The sequence below is a fragment of the Papaver somniferum genome, chromosome 10 (assembly GCF_003573695.1).
Source record: "Papaver somniferum cultivar HN1 chromosome 10, ASM357369v1, whole genome shotgun sequence".
NCBI classification, from domain to species: Eukaryota; Viridiplantae; Streptophyta; class Magnoliopsida; order Ranunculales; family Papaveraceae; genus Papaver; species Papaver somniferum.
Window position 1 is genome coordinate 89,429,221 of NC_039367.1, and position 26,726 is coordinate 89,455,946.

General features: G+C 36.1%; 2 protein-coding genes and 3 non-coding genes across 5 annotated transcripts; all 5 read left to right on the forward strand.

Annotated features, from left to right (window-relative positions):
* Positions 1–12,687: 12,687 nt before the first annotated feature.
* Positions 12,688–12,761, forward strand: TRNAK-CUU. The gene has a single exon. It is a non-coding gene; the product is annotated as a tRNA-Lys (tRNA).
* Positions 12,762–13,405: 644 nt separating this feature from the next.
* On the forward strand, positions 13,406–13,479 carry TRNAK-CUU. The gene has a single exon. It is a non-coding gene; the product is annotated as a tRNA-Lys (tRNA).
* An 11-nt stretch (positions 13,480–13,490) lies between these two features.
* Positions 13,491–13,563, forward strand: TRNAK-CUU. Its single transcript has one exon. It is a non-coding gene; the product is annotated as a tRNA-Lys (tRNA).
* A 1,193-nt stretch (positions 13,564–14,756) lies between these two features.
* On the forward strand, positions 14,757–15,513 carry LOC113315902 (putative cullin-like protein 2). The gene is made up of 2 exons (XM_026564144.1): positions 14,757–15,056; positions 15,139–15,513. Exons 1-2 carry the CDS (start codon positions 14,757–14,759, stop codon positions 15,511–15,513), a joined length of 675 nt encoding a protein of 224 aa, XP_026419929.1.
* Positions 15,514–19,592: 4,079 nt separating this feature from the next.
* On the forward strand, positions 19,593–20,968 carry LOC113315903 (putative disease resistance protein RGA1). Its single transcript, XM_026564145.1, has 2 exons — positions 19,593–19,895; positions 20,170–20,968. Exons 1-2 carry the CDS (start codon positions 19,593–19,595, stop codon positions 20,272–20,274), a joined length of 408 nt encoding a protein of 135 aa, XP_026419930.1. The 3' UTR covers positions 20,275–20,968.
* Positions 20,969–26,726: the final 5,758 nt, after the last annotated feature.

Here is a 26,726-nt window from a genome sequence, read left to right on the forward strand (position 1 = left end):
TCATAACTTCAGGTCATTCTAGAAACATGTGTAGATACACTTTACACTCTTATCACGTGTCTTTAGTTGTTATCAGTGCTAGGATTGTGCCTTTGATAGCTAGATTGACATCTCCATTTTGCTGTGAGCTTCTACTGTCTTGCACATGTCACATTTGATGGAATCTGAGCTTATATTTTGACCTAGAACTTTGTAGGTACGTTCTAAGCAAACCTTCACGAGACTTCACTCGTCCACTAGGGACACTTAGTGGTTTAAAAGGCTTAGTGCATACGCTAAATGCATTCGAGAGACCAGCAACAGTGGTATAGGTAGGATTTCCTTAGTTTTGTTTTACTTGAGGACAAGTAAAATTCAGGTTTGGGGGTATTTGATGAGTGCTAAAAAATGTATACTTCTATATATTTTTGTTGGCATTTAACTCATCTTTTGTTCATTAATTCTACATTTTATCCCATATTCTGTATTTTCTTTATTTTCAAGAATAAATATTTTTATTAATTAATTTTGCATTTTTAGGTAATAAATAAAGACTAGATGAGTTGCGGAGCGAAAAGTTCAAAGACACCGAGAAAGCCGGCGGGAACTCTAGAGGAAAAGAAGTGCAGAATGCGGTATAGAAGACTCAAGGATGGAAATGGGCTCACAAAGGAAGAAATTGTTCTTAAAGAAGAAGTGGGCTCAAGATTGTTTAAGCTCAAACCCATTTCCTAAACCCAAACCCATTTTCTAAGCCTAAAATCAATACCCAAACCCGTTTCTCTCCTTCACCGTCAGATTGAATCCATTCCATCATCCAACGGTCGCTCCATCAGAGTCCATGGAGTTTTGATGTTCCTGTCTAACACTATAGCACCAATCTCCATCTCAGACCGTCAGTTTTGATGTATCCCAGATCCAAAGGTCGTTTCATATCCATTTCCATCGAGCCGTTGGATCATTCCTTCATCTTTTCATCCAACATCTTCGCTTCGCTAAACATCAAAATTTGATGAGCCCGATCAACACCATAATCTAAAAAGCCTATACCCAAAACAAACAACGTATAACCCCTAATTCCATCGAGCTTTCCTTCTTCCCACTTTCTTCTTCACTGAACCCTCCATGTCCGCCACCACCAACTCCCTGTTCCCGCTCAACCACCACCACAACCACCACTACTAACTCTCAAATCACTCAACCACTATAACCCATCTCCACCACCATCATTACCATCTATTTAGCCGCCTACTTTCTCAATTTCTACACGTTTCTCTTCCAAAGCCCTAACGTGTAAAATTGATAAATTAGGTCGAGTTAGAAGAGCAAATTGGAGGTGTGGGAAGCATCAGGAGACCATAAGGAAGCATGGGTCGACGTACTCAAGAGTTTTCAGAGATTAGGTAAGGGTCAATTTCACTTTTTGGTGAAACCCTAATTTTCTGATAATTTGGGGATTTTTGGGTTTTTGCTTGCTTGTATAAATAGAAGGTGTTGGGTGTGAAATTGAGGCATGCCTGGATTAGCCAGAGCACATCTCAGGAGGCCTGGACTAGCCAGTGCTCTCCACTGTTAGTCTCAAGTTTAGATTATTTTCAGTATTGTGTTCATCATGTTATAATTTAATAACTAGGGTTTTGATGAAACCCATAATCATATGTTAAGATAATTCATGTTCATGTTGTTGTTCTTGTTGTGCTTCATTGCTTTAGGAATGATAGTTAGCTAATGGATCAAATTAGCCTGTGATCAATTGTACTGTAAGAAGACAGTTGATACTAGGGGTGAGTTAGTGAAGTTGGTTGATAAGTCATCCATTTGAGACCTCTCTGGAGGAAGAAATGTGCTTAATTGATAAAGGAATGACAGTTAGCTAATTGAACCAAATGAGCCTGTGATAGGTTGTGTTGTAAGAAGACAGCTTATACTAGGGGTGAGTTAGGGAGACTAACTGAGAGATCATTCATTGTAGTTTTATCTGGAAAAGAACAAGAACATAATTTGAATAGGCATTGCCTTAGCTTAGGATTATTGGGTGGATTCAAATGCCCTAGTGTTTTTAGTCACTGTCACTAGAAAGATTTAGAAAACAACACCAGCTCCCTCCTTGTCCCTGTGGACTTCCCCTGCTTATTCATTATCTACTATCTGACCCTGTATACTTGCAGGTGTAAATATAACCATAGTTTCAGGTTTAATTCCTTACCTATCATTGGATCGAAAACTTAGTTTGTTACACACAAATGAAATGTCCAATTTTGGGTTTAAGAACCATTCGCAAACATTAACATTTGTTGGTTCAACAATAGTTAACCAAATGGTTATCCATATGATCACTTTCATATCCACCATATTCTTCTTCACCATAACTAGTTCAAATGACTCAAATGAATCATAATATTATTTTTTTTGTTGTAGTAAATAAGATTCGAACTCTAAGACTTGCAAAGATTAAAATTAAAGATTTAATGAAATAATTATTTAAAGCTAGAATTACTGGGTCTAGGATTACACCGAATTCATATCATAAGGTTCAATTATTTATTCTTCAACAATTATAGCTCAATAAACAAAAATATGGACTCTTATTTTTTCCAAGGTAGATTCTCAAAATATTAGTTATAAATCGTAAGCATGGGACATCAAATATTTAAGCAAGCATGACCCATCAAATAAAATAATAACTAATTAAATTAAATCATAAATCAATTAGAATAAGTGCAATAGTCATAAAAAGAATAAAATAAATTCACCCGTGTATGAAATTCGGATTCCTCCGTCGATCTAGTGTTGGGGTTTAGCTACTCATGATGTAGACACTCTCAAAATATTTTTTATATAGCTCAAATGGTGTTTACAATGAAGAAAAGGAGAAAAATAAGATAAACCGGGAATTTGCAATGCTTAGTGGGCGTTACAAACTCACCGTTAAAATGTTCAAATAAGCTCTTACAGAAACTATATTAGGAAATCGTCGTAGAAAAACCGTCTCTAAGCCGAGAACTGTGACAGTTGTAAAACGACAGACCTGTAGCGTCTTCTGTGTTCTTCGTCTTCTACCTCTCTGCAGCAGCAGAGAAGTTTCTGCAACTTCTCCTATTCGTCTGTATCCTCTCCCAACTCTCGATATCCCCTCTCTTACATCCAAGCAACTTATTTATACCCACAAGACCAACAATATCTCCGTGTTAATGCAAATAATCTTCCATTAATCAATATTATCCTCGGCTGCCAGTTAAGGAAATATTTTCTTATTCCCCTCCCTTTCACGCGTTCAATTGCTGCAGACACACTCCACTATACCCGGTTAACATTCAAAAGTGAGTCAACACGCTGTAAACACGCTCAAACTTTCCAAGATAACCCCAACAGAACCCCGTGTATCTTTTCCAATCTGTTTTCTCATTGTCGCACGTTTCATTCCTTTTTTTTCGAAACTAATCCACATACCTTCCCTGTGTAGATGAAACAGGGTCAACAAAATCAACATGGACGAGAAAATCCCTAAAAACACTCAGCAAATCCTCAGGACTTGAATTCAGAAGAACCCGAGTTTCTTTCCTCTATTTTGCCTCCATATCATTATCCATCCCAATTAAGCTCGTTCGAACAGCCATACCATTCTTTTTTGACCCATTCAAGTCTATACAATCAATCCCAGCCATTGAATCTCTTAAGAAAATGTTCAAAAATCGAACCGTAGTTTCCTCAGTTGACTGCAAAACTGTCCTGCCAAAACTTAAAAATCCTGTTTTCTTGAAATCTGATTATCTAGCCAATTCTGGTCGAAACTAAGACTATTACCAGCTCTGTTAATTCAATTAGAGAAAACTCATTTAGTTTCAGCGCTTTAGTCTCATTCAAACAGCACCAAAATCCAAACCCTAATTCTGCTGCCATTGTTCCCGCCAAAAACCATATTTGAAATGGAGAAGATGAAGGGTGCCCCTTAACCTGCTGCTGGGGTGCCGATAATAATTTGGGTGCCCCTTAGTAATTGAGGTTCCCCTTAACCAACAATAAGAGTCCGAATACCACGTGTCCTCCGGGTGCAAATAACATTTTTCAAACCAATTCTCCATAAGAGCTTATTCTTCCAAAAACAACTAAAACAAGTTTATTAGTGATAAAATGAGTTCCAAAAAATGTATTTATGGGTGAAAATGCGTCGCACTTTCGTGCTTATCAAATTTCCCCACACTTACATTTTGCTAGTCCTCGAGCAAATCCGAAAATTGACCCGCTACACAACTGGTCATATAATAAGAGAGAGAGACCCGCTACACAGCTGGTCATAATAATAATTATTATTTTTTTAACCCGCTACACAGCTGGTCATAAAATAAGATAAAGAGACCCGCTACACAGCTGGTCATATAATAAGATAGATAGATAGAGAGAAACCCGCTACACAGCTGGTCATAACATGCAAGAAAAGAGAAAAGACCCGCTACACAGCTGGTCATAACCCTAACAATCATAATTTTTTTTTAAAAAAAAAACCCGCTACACAGCTGGTCATATAATACACCTACAATCCCACAATAGACCTGCTCAACAGCTGATCACTATTTGCAAGAAAATTCCTGAAAAAATAAATTAAAAAAGTTAACCACTCCCCCACACTTAAACATTACATTGTCCTCAATGTAATTGAGTCATCCAACACAAAACTTAAGATGGGAAATTCATAAGATGCAAAAAATAAACGAAAATAAAAAAATAAAATAAAAATACACCTACTGGAATATACAAAAAGGATCCCCATAAACTAACAACCTGAAAATTTGGGGATCAACCCAAAATACAACATTTACAAATGAAAGCTTCACACTTATGTTATAACAATGCGGAGACACTGAAACTATCAAAAACAAAGACTTACCTCCAAACCAAGTTTTTACAACACAAGGAAGTGTGTAAAGAACATAATATGGGGATACTATTGGAACATGAAAATTTTCAATTGGCTCATGCACGGTATTAGAAATAGGCGAATCCGCTGGGTATTTAGATGCAAAGTATTCCAACAATATTTTAGAAGCATACAATCCTAACCCTAAATTAGGTAACTTTTGGAAGTCTAGGGGTCTAGAAACAACCTCTAAGTTGAGTGAATTATCTTGTGAGATAGATTCATCTATGGAATTAGGCAAATCATCTACACAATCATCCACAGGGTCATCTACAAATTTTGTCTGGAACAGAGAGTCACAAGACTGATCATCATCATCATTAAATATTTTTTGGCATTCCAGAATTCTCAATCTTTGTTCCAAACTAGGTGGTGTGTATTTGTAATACTTCTCACATATCATTAGAGGAGATTCTTCACTTACCATTTGTGGAGCAAAAACTCCATACCGTTGCCTATGTTTATATTCACCAAGCGTCATCTCAGATGAGGTTGCTTGATAATTTGAATTTCTACGCTTATATTCCGCTAGCGTCATCTTAGGTGACGTCTCCTTAGAAGAAGTCATCATCTTCAAAAAGTCCCTGAAAAGAAATACAAAAAGAAACGCATAAAAAGAAAAAAAAGAAAATCTAAAATGAAATGAAAATACTGTACAAAATAAAAATAAACCTAAAAATTAATCTAAAAACAAGTCCGCGTCGGCGGCACCAAAATGATAATATTTTTTTGTTGTTGTAGTAAATAAGATTCGAACTCTAAGACTTTTGAAGATTAAAATTAAAGATTTAATGAAATAATTAATTAAAGCGAGAGTTACTGGGTCCAGGATTACACCGAATTCATATCATAAGGTTCAATTATTTATTCTTCGACAATTATAGCTCAATAAACAAAAATATGGACTTTCATTTTTGCCAAGGTAAATTCTCAAAATATTAGTTATAAATCGTAAGCATGAGACATCAAACATTTAAGCAAGCATGACCCATCAAATAAAATAATAACTGATTAAATTAAATCATAAATCAATTAAAATAAGTGCAATAGTCATAAAAAGAATAAAATAAATTCACCCATGTATGAAATTCGGTTTCCTCCGTCGACCCAGTGTTGAGGTTTAGCTACTCATGATGTAGACACTCTCAAAATATTTTTTATATAGCTCAAATGGTATTTACAATGAAGAAAAGGAGAAAAATAAGATAAACCGGGAATTTGCAACGCTTAGTAGGCGGTTACAAACTCACCGTTAAAATGTATGTTCAAAGCAGCTGTTACAGAAACTATATTAGGGAACTGTCGTAGAAAAACTGTCACTAAGCTGAGAACTGTGACAGTTGTAAAACGACAGACCTGCAGCGTCGTCTGTGTTCTTCGTCTTCTACCTCTCTGCAGCAGCAGAGAAGCTTCTGCAACTTCTCCTATTCGTCTGTATCCTCTCCCAACTCTTGATATCCCCTCTCTTACACCCAAGCAACTTATTTATACCCACAGGACCAACAATATCTTCGTGTTAATGCAAATAATCTTCCATTAATCAATATTATCCTCAGCTTCCAGTTAAGGAAATATTTTCTTATTCCCCTCCCTTTCACGCGTTCAATTGATGCAGACACACTCCACTATACTTGGTTAACATTCAAAAGTGAGTCAACACGCTGTAAACACGCTCAAACTTTCCATGAATACCCCAACAGAACCCCGTGTATCTCTTCCAATCTGTTTTCTCATTGTCGCACATTTCATTCCTTTTTTTCCGAAACTAATCCACATACCTTCCCTGTGTAGATGAAACAGGGTCAACAAAATCAACATGGACGAGAAAATCCCTAAAAACACTCAGCAAATCCTCAGGACTTGAATTCAGAAGAACCCGAGTTTCTTTCCTCTATTTTGCCTCCATATCATTATCCATCCCAATTAAGCTCGTTCGAACAGCCATACCATTCTTTTTTGACCCATTCAAGTCTATACAATCAATCCCAGCCATTGAATCTCTTAAGAAGATGTTCAAAAATCGAACCGTAGTTTCCTCAGTTGACTGCAAAACTGTCCTGCCAAAACTTAAAAATCCTGTTTTCTTGAAATCTGATTATCTATCCAATTCTGGTCGAAACTAAGACTATTACCAGCTCTGTTAATTCAATTAGAGAAAACTCATTTAGTTTCAGCGCTTTAGTCTCATTCAAACAGCACCAAAATCCAAACCCTAATTCTGCTGCCATTGTTCCCGCCAAAAACCATATTTGAAATGGAGAAGATGAAGGGTGCCCCTTAACCTGCTGCTGGGGTGCCGATAATAATTTGGGTGCCCCTTAGTAATTGAGGTTCCCCTTAACCAACAATAAGAGTCCGAATACCACGTGTCCTTCGGGTGCAAATAACATTTTTCAAACCAATTCTCCATAAGAGCTTATTCTTCCAAAAACAACTAAAACAAGTTTATTAGTGATAAAATGAGTTCCAACAAATGTATTTATGGGTGAAAATGCGTCGCACTTTCGTGCTTATCAAATTTCCCCACACTTACATTTTGCTAGTCCTCGAGCAAATCCGAAAATTGACCCGCTACACAACTGGTCATATAATAAGAGAGAGAGACCCGCTACACAGCTGGTCATAATAATAATAATTATTATTTTTTTTAACCCGCTACACAGCTGGTCATAAAATAAGATAAAGAGACCCGCTACACAGCTGGTCATATAATAAGATAGATAGATAGAGAGAAACCCGCTACACAGCTGGTCATAACATGCAAGAAAAGAGAAAAGACCCGCTACACAGCTGGTCATAACCCTAACAATCATAATTTTTTTTTAAAAAAAAAAACCCGCTACACAGCTGGTCATAATATAATACACCTACAATCCCACAATAGACCTGCTCAACAGCTGATCACTATTTGCAAGAAAATTCCTGAAAAAAATAAATTAAAAAAGTTAACCACTCCCCCACACTTAAACATTACATTGTCCTCAATGTAATTGAGTCATCCAACACAAAACTTAAGATGGGAAATTCATAAGATGCAAAAAATAAACGAAAATATAAAAAAATAAAATAAAAATACACCTACTGGAATATACAAAAAGGATCCCCATAAACTAACAACCTGAAAATTTGGGGATCAACCCAAAATACAACATTTACAAATGAAAGCTTCACACTTATGTTATAACAATGCGGAGACACTGAAACTATCAAAAACAAAGACTTACCTCCAAACCAAGTTTTTACAACACAAGGAAGTGTGTAAAGAACATAATATGGGGATACTATTGGAACATGAAAATTTTCAATTGGCTCATGCACGGTATTAGAAATAGGCGAATCCGCTGGGTATTTAGATGCAAAGTATTCCAACAATATTTTAGAAGCATACAATCCTAACCCTAAATTAGGTAACTTTTGGAAGTCTAGGGGTCTAGAAACAACCTCTAAGTTGAGTGAATTATCTTGTGAGATAGATTCATCTATGGAATTAGGCAAATCATCTACACAATCATCCACAGGGTCATCTACAAATTTTGTCTGGAACAGAGAGTCACAAGACTGATCATCATCATCATTAAATATTTTTTGGCATTCCAGAATTCTCAATCTTTGTTCCAAACTAGGTGGTGTGTATTTGTAATACTTCTCACATATCATTAGAGGAGATTCTTCACTTACCATTTGTGGAGCAAAAACTCCATACCGTTGCCTATGTTTATATTCACCAAGCGTCATCTCAGATGAGGTTGCTTGATAATTTGAATTTCTACGCTTATATTCCGCTAGCGTCATCTTAGGTGACGTCTCCTTAGAAGAAGTCATCATCTTCAAAAAGTCCCTGAAAAGAAATACAAAAAGAAACGCATAAAAAGAAAAAAAAAGAAAATCTAAAATGAAATGAAAATACTGTACAAAATAAAAATAAACCTAAAAATTAATCTAAAAACAAGTCCGCGTCGGCGACACCAAAATGATAATATTTTTTTGTTGTTGTAGTAAATAAGATTCGAACTCTAAGACTTTTGAAGATTAAAATTAAAGATTTAATGAAATAATTAATTAAAGCGAGAGTTACTGGGTCCAGGATTACACCGAATTCATATCATAAGGTTCAATTATTTATTCTTCAATAAACAAAAATATGGACTTTCATTTTTGCCAAGGTAAATTCTCAAAATATTAGTTATAAATCGTAAGCATGAGACATCAAACATTTAAGCAAGCATGACCCATCAAATAAAATAATAACTGATTAAATTAAATCATAAATCAATTAAAATAAGTGCAATAGTCATAAAAAGAATAAAATAAATTCACCCATGTATGAAATTCGGTTTCCTCCGTCGACCCAGTGTTGAGGTTTAGCTACTCATGATGTAGACACTCTCAAAATATTTTTTATATAGCTCAAATGGTATTTACAATGAAGAAAAGGAGAAAAATAAGATAAACCGGGAATTTGCAACGCTTAGTAGGCGGTTACAAACTCACCGTTAAAATGTATGTTCAAAGCAGCTGTTACAGAAACTATATTAGGGAACTGTCGTAGAAAAACTGTCACTAAGCTGAGAACTGTGACAGTTGTAAAACGACAGACCTGCAGCGTCGTCTGTGTTATTCGTCTTCTACCTCTCTGCATCAGCAGAGAAGCTTCTGCAACTTCTCCTATTCGTCTGTATCCTCTCCCAACTCTTGATATCCCCTCTCTTACACCCAAGCAACTTATTTATACCCACAGGACCAACAATATCTTCGTGTTAATGCAAATAATCTTCCATTAATCAATATTATCCTCAGCTTCCAGTTAAGGAAATATTTTCTTATTCCCCTCCCTTTCACGCGTTCAATTGATGCAGACACACTCCACTATACTCGGTTAACATTCAAAAGTGAGTCAACACGTTGTAAACACGCTCAAACTTTCCATGAATACCCCAACAGAACCCCGTGTATCTCTTCCAATCTGTTTTCTCATTGTCGCACATTTCATTCCTTTTTTTCCGAAACTAATCCACATACCTTCCCTGTGTAGATGAAACAGGGTCAACAAAATCAACATGGACGAGAAAATCCCTAAAAACACTCAACAAATCCTCAGGACTTGAATACAGAAGAACCCGAGTTTCTTTCCTCTGTTTTGCCTCCATATCATTATCCAGCTCAATTAAGCTCGTTCGAACAGCCATACCATTCCTGTTTGACCCATTCAAGTCTATACAGTCAATCCCAGCCATTGAATCTCTTCAGAAGATGTTCAAAAATCGAACTGTAGTTTCCTCAGTTGACTGCAAAACTGTCCCGCCAAAACTTAAAAATCCTGTTTTCTTGAAATATGATTATCTAGACAATTCTGGTCGAAATTAAGACTATTACCAGCTCTGTTAATTCAATTAGAGAAAACCCATTTAGTTTCAGCGCTTTAGTCTCATTCAAACAGCTCTAAAATTCAAACCCTAATTCTGCTGCCATTGTTCCCGCCAAAAACCAGATTTGAAATGGAGAAGATGAAGGGTGCCCCTTAGTAATTTAGGTGCCCCTTAACCAACAATAAGTGTCCGAATAACACGTGTGTTTCGGGTGCAAATAACATTTTTCGAGCCAATTCTCCATAAGAGCTTATTCTTCCAAAAACAATTAAAACAAGTTTATTAGTGACAAAATGAGTTCCAGCAAATGTATTTATGGGTGAAAATGCGTCGCACTTTCGTGCTTATCAACGAACTAGTTAGAGAGTTGTTCAATTGCTTAGACCTTATGTAACTACACAAGATATAATCGAAGCAAAAACGGTTTGATTCACTCCAGTTCATGAACTTTATATCCACGGTTTGCAAAATCATTCCTTAGTTTAAATAAACATGAGTTCAAGAACAACCAATTTTAGATATAACCTACCCAAGTTCGCGGACTGGGTTCGCGGACTTAAGTTCACGGAAGGAGTTCACAAACTCCAGCAGAAGTTCTCGGGTCGAGAAATTCCGCTAGTTTGCGGACTTGGCTCACGCCACATTCCGTTTCTCTTGATCAACAAAGTTCGCAAACTTTGGTTCAAGGAATAAAAACTTATACATATATGTGTTTCCACAACAATCCTTATATCCTACCAACGGTTATGTAATCTAAACTCTCATTTCAATCATTGAAAAATTCTAAGAGGACGTTATGTAGTCGTTATTCACAAACCATTTTTCGTCAGAGCAATTTTCAAAGTGATTGAAACATGACATTCGTCACTAGGTAAAGATGAATTTGGCTAAAGCGAAAGCTTACCAACACATATTTCGATAAATAGATAGGCGAGTTAAACTCGGCTCGAAATAGCAAATGTGTATAATGAAAGGCTATACATCAGCACGACTTTTGTCTCAAGAATAGGAGATAGAATAGATAGACTTTTGAGTGACAGATAAGTTCAAGTCTCCACATACCTTTTAGTCGATGAAGATCCACCAGTTCCTTGAGTAGTCATTCGTCTTGTATGATGATTGGCATGGAGTCTTGAGCTCAACTACACTTTCTATCCTAATCCGAGACCTTTAGATATGTAGGTTAGAAATCAAGACTTGTAGTTTTGATCACTAACATTGACAAACATGCTTGAGATAACAACGCATGCGAGTTCGACCAAGCAATGCTCTAACACTAGGAATTGTCATTCATGTTTCTTTCAGTCTATGCATTTTGTTTTAGTGTATTTCCCATTCTGGTGTGTTTCCCATTTTGTCTTTGTAAGGTGTAGTTCCCTTTATTCATGGAATTTTAGTATCAGTACCTTTTACAATTGGTGGAAATAAATTTGCAAAAAATGCACTAATCCTGTTGCCGCACACTTATCGTGTTTTAAGGACATACTAGGCCGATGTCATATACTTTTCTTCATTACATTATTATGTGGCAGTTATATTACAATGCGAAGAATATTAATATATGTACTCCGTGGTATGTTTATTGAATTGGAAAATAATCGAAGATGAGGATATGGTGTGAAAATTATCGGATTTATTTTCTTACTTATCAGTTCCTTCGAGTTCTGTTAATGTTGCTTTCTTGGAAAAACTATCTTTGATCCACTTGGTGATAGTTGTATTACTCAAATGAATAAATAGACAATCATGAAGTCCCGTGCCGTTATGGCACGGTTAAAGATCTAGTTTAACTAATAAAATAAATAATAAAAAATAAATCCTAAATATAATAATCGGGTTTGGGAGAGAGAAAAGCAGTGGGGTTTTTGCTTCAATTGCTGGAAGTTTTCCTTTCAACTCCAGCTTCCAACGCCAATGATTATGGCACGATCGTCCGGACTTTCATCACACGCACGCTATATGTTTGTTGGTTTTTACATCCATTTTTCATGTTTGTTGAGTCCATAGTGAGATAAAATCAACAAACTTCCAATTTGTTGAGTCCACAGGAACAGATCTAACTTCGTGCCAATTAATCAATTCAATCTTTGCACGTTGATTAGTTTTTTCCTTGTTCTGCGAGATTTCTATATGGAAAGAGAAGGATTTAACTTAAAGAACTAGTATGTTGATAAGTATACAATAATTAGTGGGGAATGCACCCAGTGAAAACTACTGGTATTTGCACTTCATACCAGTACTTCGGTGAAACTATTAGCATTTGCACACAAGGGTGCACTCTCTAAGAATCCACTCGGATATAACTTCAAAGTTTATTTTGCGGGCCGTAAAGCTACAAGGAGTGAAGGAAATTGCCATACTTCGGAGTTTTCAAAGCTGCCAAGTTATTTTTGGTTAAGATGAGTAAATTTTTATTTTTTCACCAAAGCTGGAATAGCTCAGCTGGTTAGAGCGTGTGGCCCTTAACCACAAGGTCACAGGTTCAATCCCTGTTTTTGGTGTTTTTTTTTTCAAATAATTTGGATAACTTTTGTTTTTTCCTTTGCTGTTTTGCAGCTTTGCCTGTGAGTCTATAACTACTGATTCACTGGATCAATATAACAGAAACCCATGTGTAATACATGCGCCTCAGACCGAAGGCATCGAGGCCATCGCCTAAATGTCACATTGCTCATAGAGAGAAAGAACTAGAGAAAAGGATATCTCCTCAAGTATAGATTGTAACCAACAATCTACCCAGATCTGCCGGTGGCTGAATATATAAATCGGTGTCTGAATATGATATGCGATTTTTTGTAAAAGAAAATGTGTCGTCTGGCTGAATATGATTTTTTTAGAAGAGAATGTGCCGTCTATGAGCTCATTTCTGAAACGGAGCTGAATATGAATTTTTTAGAAGAAAGTGTGCGGTCTATGAGCTAAAAGGGAGTGAAGGCAATTGTCATCCCAAAGCCAGTCTCGCACTTTCCAAGATGCCAAAGATCTGTTGCAAGATTGGATGCTGTTTTTACTTTACTGTTTGTTCTACGTTTAGCAGATTTGTGTTTTTTCAATCAAGGAAGCTGGAATAGCTTAGCTGGTTAGAGCGTGTAACCCTTAACCACAAGGTCACAGGTTCAATCCCTGTTTTTAAAAAAAATTTCCCTGTGGAATAGCTCAGCTGGTTAGAGCGTGTGGCTCTTAACCACAAGGTCACAGGTTCAATCCCTGTTTTTAAAAAAAATTTCCCTGTGGAATAGCTCAGCTGGTTAGAGCGTGTGGCTCTTAACCACAAGGTCACAGGTTCAATCCCTGTTTCTAGCGTTTTTTTCCCTGTTTGATCACTCAGCTGGTTAAAACGTGTGGCTGTTAACCACAAGGTCACAGATTCAATCCCTGTTTCTAGCGTTTTTGTTCTAGCGTTTTTTCCCTGTTTGATCAAATTATTTGGTTAATCCACCCTAGTACCCTATTATTTTTGTTATTATTTGGCTAATCCACCCTAGTACCCTACTGTTTTTGTTTGTGAGTCTACGCCTAAGTGTTCCCGCACAGTGGCGGGACTGGAAATTTGGTGTAGGGGTGGCTTTGTGGCTGGACCATTTGTATACACCTGGCTCAAGCGTATTAGATTAGACCTAATTCAACACCTCAACCGAAATAGGTAGTGAAAAACATGGTTATTTGGGATTTTAGGGGTTGCTCAAGCCGAGCAAGCCTGGCTGTAGTTCCGCCCCTATTCCCGCAATTGTCAGATCTTCCGGTGGCTGAATATATAAAGCTGATTATAATTTCTTTTAGGAGAGAGTGTGCCGTCTATGAGCTCATTTCTGAAATTGAGCTGAATATGAATTTTTTAGATGGAAATCTGCCTGCCATCTATGAGCTCAAATATTTTTATGGGATTTAAACTGGGATCTGATATTCTCCTAGTTCTTTTTCTTTCCCTGTACTTAGTTCCGATTTTCTTTCCTTTTCTGTCTACTCTTCTTGTGTAATTTTACTCCTTGTAGATGAGGAGGGCCAAGGGAAATGATTCAGTGGCGCTCTACATAATTTTTTAAGCTATAACTAGATTCGAGTTTGCACATACAATTGGACACTAGCCACTTTTACTGTGGCAATTAGGTGTACCTAAAAGTAACAACAGCTCAGCCAAGCGTGAGTTCTCTCACTTAATTATTGAGCTGTTGTTTAGCCCAGAATGGTTCGAGTACCAAGGAAAACTTAGGAAGTTGGGAGCAACAATCCCGGAACTGCAACGGTTCCACCAAGGCTCAGTTCCGTTCAAAAGTTGAACGTGTCAAGGTTGGGGATACAGTCCCTCGGGTGTGCATACTCTTTTATCGAAAAAGGAATGTCATTCTAAATAGGACTCCCCTTCCTTCCCTATAAAAGCAAGTTCGTGGCCTGAAGTTTTCCTCGTCAGTGTTCTTTTATTATCATCTGTCTTCGGTCTCTTTTTAAAATTCATTCTTAGTCTTTGGAGTTGAGGTATCTTGTGCTCAATGGACAAGATGGAGCTAGATCAGCTGGAAGAAGGATGGGCAACAGTGCAGATGGGGATTACAAAGCTGATTAATATTATTGAAGGTGTTCCTGAATCACCAATGGACTCGGAAACTAGGATGAAGATGTACACAACAGTTTACAATCTGGGATCTCCTCCTTCTGATTATTCTGAAGAGCTTTACAAAAGGTACGAAGGCGTTTTTAATGATTACTTGAGTTCCAAAGTTTTACCAGCTATTCAAGAGAACCGTGACGATGATGTATCAATGTTGGAAGAACTCGTATATAGGTGGGATAATCATAAGGTTATGGTAACTAAGCTTTCTCGAGTTTTCCATTATCTCGATCGCAATTATGTTGTGAGAAAATCACTTCCATCGTTAAAAGGATGCTGGGTTTGGTTGCTTTCGTAAAATTGTCTATGAGGCGATGAAAGTTCGAGTTAAGGATGCTGTTATCACGCTGATTAATCAAGAGCGCGACGGAGAAGAAATCGACCAAACTTTGCTCATGGAAGTTTTAGAGATTTTTCAAAATATGGAATGTTATGTGGATGGTTTCGAAACGGCGTTTTTGGATGACACAGTCGATTATTATACCAAGAAAGTTTCAAATTGGACTCCAGGAGACTATACGGTGAAGGCTGAGGAATGTTTGAAAAAGGAGAAAGATAGGGTCTCTCAATATTTGCGCTACAGTACCAAGGAGAAGCTGTTGAAGGTCGTTCAAGATGTTCTTAATACTGTTTCAACAGTTGCTTGATAAGGAACACTCTTGATGCCATGGACCACTTTAGAGATGACAAGTTGGACCTGGATGATCTCTCGAGGATGTGACGCCATTTTTTGAATTTACCCTTCTTTTGGTTTTCCTTTGCCTTGCTCAATTTACTACTCTATATCTATATCATTGTCAGCACTTTTTTTTTCCTTCATTGTCAGCACTTTAATTATAAAGATTCTTGATTTTTCTGATTAGAGATTTGTTTCCCTATCTATTGCAAGAACGACCATGGAAGGTTACATTAGAAACAACGCTTGGGCTTTGACCACAAATTTTTTTTCCTTGGAAAGTGAATGTAATCTGGTTTGTTCTTAATAACTATAGATCAGCAATGTTAGCCAAACAATGTTGTTAGTCTGTATGCTTTCGTTTGCCTTTGCAGCTTTGCTAGCGAGTCGGTGAACAAGGCAGCCTGAATGCAATATAACTGAAACCCTTTCTTAGTACATGGGCCTATCGCCCAAGGCAGCCTGAATGTATGGATTCATGTAACCACATTTCTCATTTAGAGAAAAAGATATCTCCTTAGGCTCTGACCAGCCATCTACCAAGCAATGATAGTGTTAGCACAATGTGGAAAGGGTTCCAATAAATCACAGATTAAGGTTTCTTTTTCTTTTTTTTTTTCTGCTGAAGAAAATAAAATATGCGCTTATGAGCTAAATTGTTTTTGCTTTAGCCGGCCTTGTGTCATGAGCTCACACAGATTTAGATTTCTGCTGAAGAAAATTTGTGCATATGGGCTTAATTGTTTTTGATTTAGCCAGCCTTGCGCCTATGAGCTTGCTTTAGCCGGCCTTGTGTTAAGCTCAATACTGCTCAAGTAAATGTGCGTCTATGAGTGCTGAAGAAAATGTAAAATGCCTGTCTATCATTTATATCCCGTCTTTGGAGCGTCGACATTGTTCATCTCGCAAATATTGCAAAAATCTTTAATTACCAGAATTATCGGAAGCAATAATATCCGATTCTGAACATTTTTTTCCTTAAAAAGCAGCATTTCTGAATTTCAAACTCCCAATAGTCTTATTCATCGAGCAATTCAATCAGAATAAGCAAACACTGATCTTCAAATCTACTAGTTTCCACAAAAAAATGATTTTAACAATTTCGACTCCTTTATTTGACCAAAGGAAAAAATCTTGTTATTAAGAGGCACACATCAGCGGTTTTGGAAGCATGGCTGGCTGTTTCCGTAATATACAAACTGTACCAAAAATGAGAATTACATTCTAAATGGGACTACCCTTCTTTCGCTATAAAAACAAGTGAATGGCCTCAAGTTTTTCTCATTAGCTTTCTTTTCTTTTTCTTCTTTTCTCTTCGGTCATTTTGTCTTGAGTTAGGGTTTGGAGTTGAGGTAGTTCGCGCACAATGATGGACACGAGGCCAGTGGTAGAGTTGGAGCAAGGGTGGGAAATCATGCAGATGGGGATCACAAAGGTGATAAAAACTATTTATGGTGTCCCTGGTGAAACACCCATGGACGCGGCTTGTTTGATGAACCTGATCACAACAGTTTATAATATGTGCACTCAGAAACCTCCTCATGATTTTTCTGGAAAGTTTTACGAATGGTACGCAGGCGACTACTTGCCATCAAGAGTTTTACCATCTATTCAAGAGAAGAATGATGATGTATCTATGTTGCAAGAACTCGTTAAGAGGTGGGCAAACCATAAGGTTATGGTAAAGAAACTTTCTCAACCTTTTAATTATCTCGATCGCTATTATATTCCTCGAAACTCATTTGCATTTGGGTTTGGCTGCTTCCGTAGAATTGTCTATGAGGAGATGAAAGTTCGAGTTAAGAATGCTGTTATTGTTGGAAAAAAATGGGTTTCACAAAGGATGAATGACACAGAGAAGAAATTGTTGCACTCCAAAACTTTCAAGGCTTGTATAAATTTCTTTTAGACAAATATTTCTACCCTCCCAATAACAATTGGCGATTACAACAGGTATGCGAAATATTGCCTTCAGGATACAATGAAAGCCCTGCAACGAAAACTGAATTCAAGGTTTGTACCCCTTGATTCAATCAAGAACACACAAAGAGATTTCTGATTTCTGATGATGCTTTTTGAAATAGAGAAAACAGATTGATTTTTCTTATATGTTAAACGAAACTGGGAGAAGCTATTTATAAAGGGTTTTGCACCTGTTGGGAATAGGTTTTTTATTCGCCAACAGGTTTCTATTCACGAAACGTCAGGTTCCTTCATCAACAGACATCAATGGTGTCTTTTGGATTCGAAATTTTCGAACAGGCTTTGGTTAGCGGCGTTGCACCTGCATGCTGGCGATGCCCCCCAGGACCCCCCTTTGGTTAGCGGCGTTGAAAATATTCCAACAGTTATCTCGTTGATTAATCAAGAACGCAACGGAGAAGAAATCGATCAGACTTTGGTCAAGAATGTTTTAGAGATTTTTGTCGACCTTGGGAACAAGGATGAAACACAGAATATGGTATATCATGTCAATGATTTCGAAACGCCGTTTTTGAATGATACAGCGGATTATTATCCCCGGAATCAAGAAGAGTATGCAATGAAGGCCGAGGAATGTTTGAAAAAAGAGAAAGATAGGGTCTCTCACTATTTGCACTCCAGCACTGAGGAGAAGCTGTTGAGTAGAGTTAAAAACGTGCTTAATCCTGCTCAAGCAATTGCTTGAAAGGGAACTCTGAACACTAGTAATGCATCCGTCTCTTGAGGATGTCACGCTACATTTCTAAGTTTTCTGTTTTCTTGTTTTGCTCAGCTCAATCTATTGGAATAATAACGTCTTTGACGAGGTTTAAGCTTTTTCTCGTTGTACCTCTCTCTGTTTATGTTTGTTTGGCAAGGTTTAGCAGAACCAAAATAAAAAAAATAATTGTTTGGCTTCGGTTTGTGGAGATGCTGCTGAGTGCTGAGTTATGTCTTGTATGTATTTCAGTATACCGTAAATGTAAGGGAAGGTCGATGTTGCTTTGTTTTTATATCAATCAAGCGTTATAAACTGGAGGTGTGATATCAGAGCTCCTAGGAATTCCAATAATAAAGAGGTTTTCCCTCTTAAACGAAACTTTCTAAAGACTTGGCAAATCAAGATTGTAAACTATACAAAAGTTTTCAGCATGGGTTGTCCCTTGCTCTTGGTCTCATGATCTGTGTGATTCGCTACCATCTAATCAAAAAGTACTAGTTTTTAGTCAACAGCAATATCCTAACAAGATGGCGCCTTCGATATGCTTCGACTGAGAATGAATTCTTTCAATTAATGTTTTGTGAATCTCACTGTCTCAGAAATCGTGCTGTTAAAGCTCACATACCTGGAAGTTTGGGGTAAGTATGCAGTACAAATGGAATGGCGAAAATTGAATATCATCCATTGACAATTAGGCACGGTCAGTAGATTATAACCTGGTCATCTTTCTTCTAAGTTACATGAAAAATGCCACTAGTACTACGCCAGATTTAGATGCTCTTAAAATGCTTGAATTAGCATACATTGCATGATCAAGCTATTCATGCTTTCAAGCAGTTTAATTACTCAAAATTTTGCAATTCATGTTAGTTTTTTCTATAATAAATTTCAATCTATATATATTTTTTTCTTTTTCGCAATAAAAGGAAATTATTGGATTCCATTCTTCCCTTTGATAATTCACTTTTTTGACCTTTTAAGAAATGATATATAGTGCTTCTCCATTGAAAATAAATAAATAGCCAAGTATTATTTTTTCAGAACATGGATTGTTGGAATGTAATTCACAATCAGTGATATGTATTCGTCAAATTTGGTGTACAGTGAATGAGTCAAAAGTACAGGAATACACAAAGTTACATACTGACCTGATAGTGACAAATAGGCCGCCCACGTTCCATATATTTTCACTCGCATTCACTAACCTTTAATAATTGACACCACTGTGTGATTGAAACTATCCATTTGTGGAGAAGAGGCATTCTAAAGTTACAAACTATCCCATTTGAGAAAAACTTATCTTCGCTTTCTATTGTCTCATCATCATCATATCTTCAGTAAATCTTTGTGTTTGATTTTCTTACAAGATGACTTTGGAAGGGACTCTTGTTAATGGCGTGACTGAAATCTTGAAGAAACTGCTCCCGGTCATTTCTCAACAAATTGGTCAGGCATGGGATGTTAAAGATGACCTAAAGAAGCTCGGGAAAACCTTGGAGTCAATTCAAGCTTTGATTTCTGATGCCGAGGAGAAACAAATAACGGATGCTACTGTCAGACTTTGGTTCACAAGGCTTAAAGACGTTGTTTACGATGCCGATGATCTTATGGATGAATTCTGTTATGAATCCATGAGCCGTTGCGAAAGAGGAAGTCAGCTCAAGCATAAGGTACGTGGCTTTATTAGCAAATCCTGCAAACCAGTTGTGTTTAATTTTAAGATGGCTGCTAAAATCCGAGCTATAAACAAAAGCTTAGATGAAATTTACAATGATCAAGTCAGATATATGTTGAATGTCGTTGGGGGTACGTCTCAAGTCTATCAAACTAGGGAGCAACGTAACCGACCAACTACATCTGTTGTAGATGATTCTGTACTTATAGGTAGGGAGGACGCAACATCAGAAATAGTAAAGATTCTGACTGACAAAATGTTGCCTACAGTGTCTCCATCATCATCAACAACATCATGGCACAATTCTTCTCGTCAAGAGAAACTTTCGGCTGTGTCCATTGTGGGTATGGGAGGTCTGGGCAAGACTTCGTTAGCTCGGTGTACAAAGACAAGTCAATAGAAACACACTTTGAACAAAAAATGTGGGTCTGCGTATCTGACAAGTTTGATGTTTATAGGATTTTAAAGGAAATTTTAGAGTCCATCACCGGCATTTCATGTGGAGATCCGTCAAACCTCGATGTGCTTGCGAGGTGAGTTAAGGAGAAACTAATTGGTACTAAATACCTGTTAGTACTGGATGATCTATGGAACGAGGACGTCGGAGATTGGGAAACACTGAAGCGATTCCTTGTCCATGGTGTTGAAGGCAACAAATTATTAGTCACCAGACGCAGCCACAAAGTTGCATCTGTTGTTGGGGGCAAGCTGGCAAGGTCCATAATTTACAAAAATTACCCGATGATGTTTGTTGGTCTATAGTGCAGAAAAAAAATTCATTTCCAGGTGGAGCAGCACTTACTCAAAATATGTCAAATATTGGACGCGACATAGCAAAGAAATGCGATGGCTTACCACTTGCGGCAAACTTTCTTGGAAGTATATTATACTTGAAAAGAGAAGAAAGCTACTGGGTTTCAATCAATAATGATAAGAATTTGTGGGTTCAGCCAGAAAATAAAAAGAGAATTTTAGGCGCAGGCCCGAAAAAATTTATTTTCTTACCGTCAGGTCCATAATTAATTTTGAATACTGTCGCACTCAAAGTTTTTTAGAAAATGCGTAGTTACTCTATTACCCTTAGCGGTTTCTTTTCTCCTTCTCCAAAAACTCTGTAACGGATTTGGAGAGTAAATTTCTTTCTCCATTTAAACCCTAGAAAATCAATTTCATACTCTAAAAAACCAACTGAGAAACTACTTACAGTTTACAAATCCTAGAAACAACATTTCGAAAAAATGAACGAAACACAAACAAAATCAACATTTTATTTTCCTTTGATACTTTCACTTTCAGTTAACGAAAAATAAATGTGCATAACCAGTTATGCAGTACAAAAATAAAGGTGGATAACAAGTTATGCAGTACAAAAAATAAGTGCATAACTAGTTATGCAGTACAAAGAAAATGTGCATAACCAGTTATGCAGTACAAAAAAAAGTGCATATAACTAGTTATGCAGATGCATCAAAGGTTATGCTTATCATAAATCACTGCGGATGCAAAAAAAAAATGCATAACTAGTTATGCAGTACAAAGAAAATGTGCATAACAAGTTATGCATAATAGGTCATGTGTTTTACTTTTAAATAACATATGTTACGCAGGAAAAATAATGTGCATAACTACTTATGCAGTAAAATCAACTATGCATAACTGCATAGTTTATTATGCATAACTGGTTATGCAGTAAAATCAACTATGCAGAACTGCATAACTTATTATGCATAACTGCTTATGCAGTATAAACAACTATGCATAATTGCGTAACTTATCATGCATAACTTGTTATGCAATAAAAGCAAACATGCTGAACTGTGTAGCTTACTATGCATAACTGGTTATGCAGTAAAATCAACTATGCAGAACTGCATAACTTATTATGCATAACTTGTTATGCAGTAAAAACAACTATGCATAACTGCGTAACTTATCATGCATAACTTGTTATGCAGTAAAATAAACTATGCATAACTGCGTAGCTTATCATGCATAACTGCCTATGCAGTAAAATCAACTATGCATGACTGCGTAGCTTATTATGCATAACTGGTTATGCAATAAAAACAACTATGCATAACTGCGTAACTTATCATGCATAACTTGTTATGCAGTAAAAGCAAACATGCTGAACTCCGTAATTTATCATGCATAACTGGTTATGCAGTAAAAGAAAACATGCTGAACAACATAACTTATCATGCATAACTGCTTATGCAGTAAAATCAACTATGCATAATTGCGTAGCTTATTATGCATAACTGGTTATGCAGTAAAATCAACTATGCAGAACTGCATAACTTATTATGCATAACTTCTTATGCAGTAAAAACAACTATGCATAACTGCGTAACTTATTATGCATAACTGCTTATGCAGTAAAATCAACTATGCATAACTGCGTAGCTTATTATGCATAACTGGTTATGCAGTAAAAAAAAACTATGCATAACTGCGTAACTTATCATGCATAACTTGTTATGCAGTAAAAGCAAACATGCTGAACTCCGTAATTTATCATGCGTAACTGGTTATGCAGTAAAAGCAAACATGATGAACTGCATAACTTATCATGCATAACTGCTTATGCAGTAAAATCAACTATGCATAACTGGTAGCTTATTATGCATAACTGGTTATGCAGTAAAATCAACTATGCAGAACTGCATGACTTATTATGCATAACTGCTTATGCAGTAAAAACAACTATGCATAACTGCGTAACTTTGACTGCATGACAAGTTATGCATTGTTTAGAGTATCTGCATAACCTGTTATGCATATAAAGATATGCCTTCCCTGATGAGTGTTATTAAATCATGTTGCAGTTTCTGGAGAACTTTAGAGATGAGAACAGTGCAATGGAGTTGGAACTCTGTGAAATCGAAACTAAAAGATTGAATCGAAAAGATCTACATTGATCGTAAATTCAAAATCAAGCTTAAAATATCTAAAAATCGATTCTAAAACCTAAATTAAACTTTGTAACTTAGAATAATATATCATAATCTTAAAGAAACTAAAACTTAGAATCGAATCAAGATTAAACAAGATCAGAATCCAAGTTAAACAAGATCAGAATCAAAGATAAAACGAACGAACCTGAGCTTGAATTTCAGATTATCTTTGTTGAGTAAATTGAATCTCTCAATCAGATCCTTCTCAACTCTCGATAATTCAATACTTCAGCTCTCGCTCCGGCTCTATCTCAATCTCTCAGAACAAAATCTCAATACAAAATCTCAAAACATAAAGTGAGGTTAAACTTGGAAATAAAATAAAAAGAAAACTGAATTTTGAATTTTGGGTTTCGGCAGAATTTATACGCCGATTTTGGGTGCGCGCGTGAACTTTTACACGCGTGGGTTTGACAGTGGTGGAAGCTGAGAAAATGGCTGTGGCTGTAGTTTTCACAAATAAAAAAGTTTTATCTATTCTGAAACTAAGCTATGATAATTTAACAGCCATTGGATCTTCATGAGTGCCATAAATTTGAAGCGTTGCCAGAAAATATTGGGTTGTTGCAATATTTAAGTTACCTTAACCTTTCGTCTTCATTAACTGCAAAAATACCCGATTCCATAACTTGCATTAGCAATTTAATGACGTTGAGTATTATGAGCTGTAATGAGTTAGATGCCTTACCTGCAGAACTAGGAGATTTGACAAGATTAAGGTGCCTGGATTTGAGAGATACTAAGATCATAGTAATACCCGAATCCTGCATTAGCAACCTATGCAATTTAGAGATAGTGGAATTCGGAGGGGAGTGAGAGCTTCCAAAAGAAATAAAGAATTGGCCGAAACTAAGACGTTTTACACACCACGGAGATATAATGCCCAGAGGTATGGAAAAGCTTACTTGCCTCGAAACGTTGAAGTCATATGTGGTACAAGCAGACACTTTTCATAGTGGGATACAAGAGTTAGCAGTGCTTAATTCTCTTCAGGTGTTGCATATAGCAAAGTTAGAGAATGCGAGAGGAGGAATTGAAGATGCACATAGAGGAAAGTTACAGGACAAGTTACATTTGAGAGAATTACAGCTAAATTGGAGCTACAATAAAGGTAATGCAGATGATGATATGGTTTTAGAAGGTCTTCAACCTCACTCAAATTTGAGACTGCTGGAAATTGATGGATTCTCGGGTTTAAATTTTCCAAAGTGGATGAGTTCACCGTCTAATTGTTGCCTGCTTCCGAATTTGGTTTCGTTATATTTATGGGATTGCAGCAGCTGTGAGAACCTTCCTGCGCTGGGTATGCTCCCTGTTGGAAAAAAACGGGTTTGTTTTTTCTTTTGAATCGATAAAAGCAAAAGTTGTTTTTGGATAAAAGCAAAAGTTGTCTGGTTTAAAACAAAAGATGATTTCTGACAAAAAGCAAAAACTTTTTTTCATGATAAATGCAAAAGTTGTTTTCTGACAAAAGCAAAAATTGTTTTTCTGAAAAGTTGTTTTCTGATTAAAGAAAAAGCATGCACTATTTTTCACTAGACATAACCACTAAATGTGAGAATCTTCTCATAAGGAATTTTGTTAAATCCTTTTACCAAGTTGTAGTAGACATTTTGATTGATACCCTCACCAAATTTCGTATTTTCTAGAATTGTAAAAGTATTTTTTAATATTTTACAAAATCTGATAAAGAACAAAAGTTAAAGTTATATTGAGTTGTAGAGTTTTTGGATTTATCTCTTAACTCAAGAAGAGTTTTGTTGAATTATTTTTACAACAACTAGGAAACATATTTATTGTTCACCCCACCAATTCTTATGATTTTTGGAGTTGTAAAAGTAATTTTTACATATTTTACTAGACTGTAAAATGTTTTTGAAATTTCTGACGGGTAGAAAAAACTCAGCTGAAAAATTAATTCTTTATGACATAACTATGAGTGTTTGGAAATGTTGATCTAAGTAAGATATTTAGTTCTGGATCTTATCTTTAAATCCCTTTTTTATTTATCTAATTTGGATATGCGGTTTGAGAGATAAGGCATTTGGAAAATTCTTGTGCATGTCTGTCTAGAAAATGTGAAATGCGTGTAATCTATTGATTATGTCTAGCAACATTTGATTAGTGATGTGATATCATTTTGAGCATATCATGAGAACCCGTAGTAGTGATTACTTAGAGGATATTTAGTTGAAATTTAATTCTCATGATAAATTAAGCATGTAGCTAGCGAACGATTCCTATGACATGAGCAATAATCTTTTATAGAGGTAATTTTGTATTACTTTGTCAAGGAATAATATGATTTTGACAAGTTGTATATCAACTTTGTTTATGTTCAAAATTACTTGGATCTTATATGTTTTGAGTAAAATCAATTTGCATAAATCACATGTTTGCTTAATAATTGTGATGCAACAAGAAAATTGTGTGTTTAAATTGATTTGCGAATACACAAAGCACATGGTTTTAATTACAAATATTTTGTGACCTACTAATGATTGATTCAATCTAATGTTGAGGTACAATAACTTGATCCAACAAGAAGGTTGGTTAATTTTGGGAGTGCTAGAATGCGTGCTCCAGAAGAAACGTGTATGTCTTCTACCAAAAGTACTAAGGTGTGAAAGCAATTCATTGAGAAACTCAACTATCAAAAACAGTTGAAGGAAAAAATAGTTAAAAAGATTTCAGGTATGGACATCTTCATTCTCCACATGTGCATTATGCTCTAAATATAATTCCCAATGGTTATCTTCCTTACTATGAGATATGATATTTGGAAATAAGTTCATGTAATGCTTTGAAATATTAGCATAATAGAACATGAGGAATTAATAGATAAAGTGAAACTTGTATGCTATTAATTTAAAATGAATTCATGAACATGTTAAGTCATAATGTTGGTAGGATACCATAATTTTATTATGCAGCGTGTGTTAAATAACACAATATAACAACATGTTGAGAAATCTCGGTAACTGTGGGGGTGTAAAATAAATAAATATTTATTTTAATGTTCCAAGAGGATTGTTTAAGGTGCATAACCTATATTTGTGTTCTTGACCTGTATACCTAAAATGTGGGGGGTGTATTGGCTATTTCACCTCCCAAGCAAATCAAAAATTTGACCTAAGATTATGGATTGTGAATTCCTAACCTATCCTAAGCATACTGGTGCATATAGGTTAATGGTCATAAGATTTGACATTGATAACATTGTTATGAACACTGTAGTGCAATCTAGAGATGCTTTGTTTTTTGAACATATATTTTCTTTGAGAATTGGACCTCGAAAAAGGGTCTATGACAGTCTTTTAAATGTTCCATCGACTAGTCAACCCCGTCTCAAGATGTTGAGACCGAACTAGTAGAAGTAAGAGAGTTAGAACTGAGACAAAATTTAGCCCCGTCTTTGTGGCTCTTATGGTAGAGTCTGAACACTGAACCTATAAGGAAGATATGTGTTCTCCTAAATAGTCTTCAAAAGGAAACCTTGGTACAGATGAAACTGTAGAGAAACACAAAGCTAGTTATAGCTAAAGGTTATAACAAAAAAGTAAGGAATAAATTTCTTTGACACTAATTCTCCTATCACTAGAATCACTTATGTTAGGATGATGATTACTATTGCTTAAATTCATGATTTGAATATATACATCAGATGGATGTTAAGACTGCAATGGTGAATCGAATGTAGTAATTTATATGTACCAACCTAAAGGTTTTTGTTGTGAGAACAAAGTATGCAAATTGATTAAACTTCTATATGGTTTTAAACAAGCACCTAAACAGAGGTTTAAGATTAATAAACTTCTATATTTAATCATGTAATGATATCCAATAGTTTAAGATTAATAAATCTGATA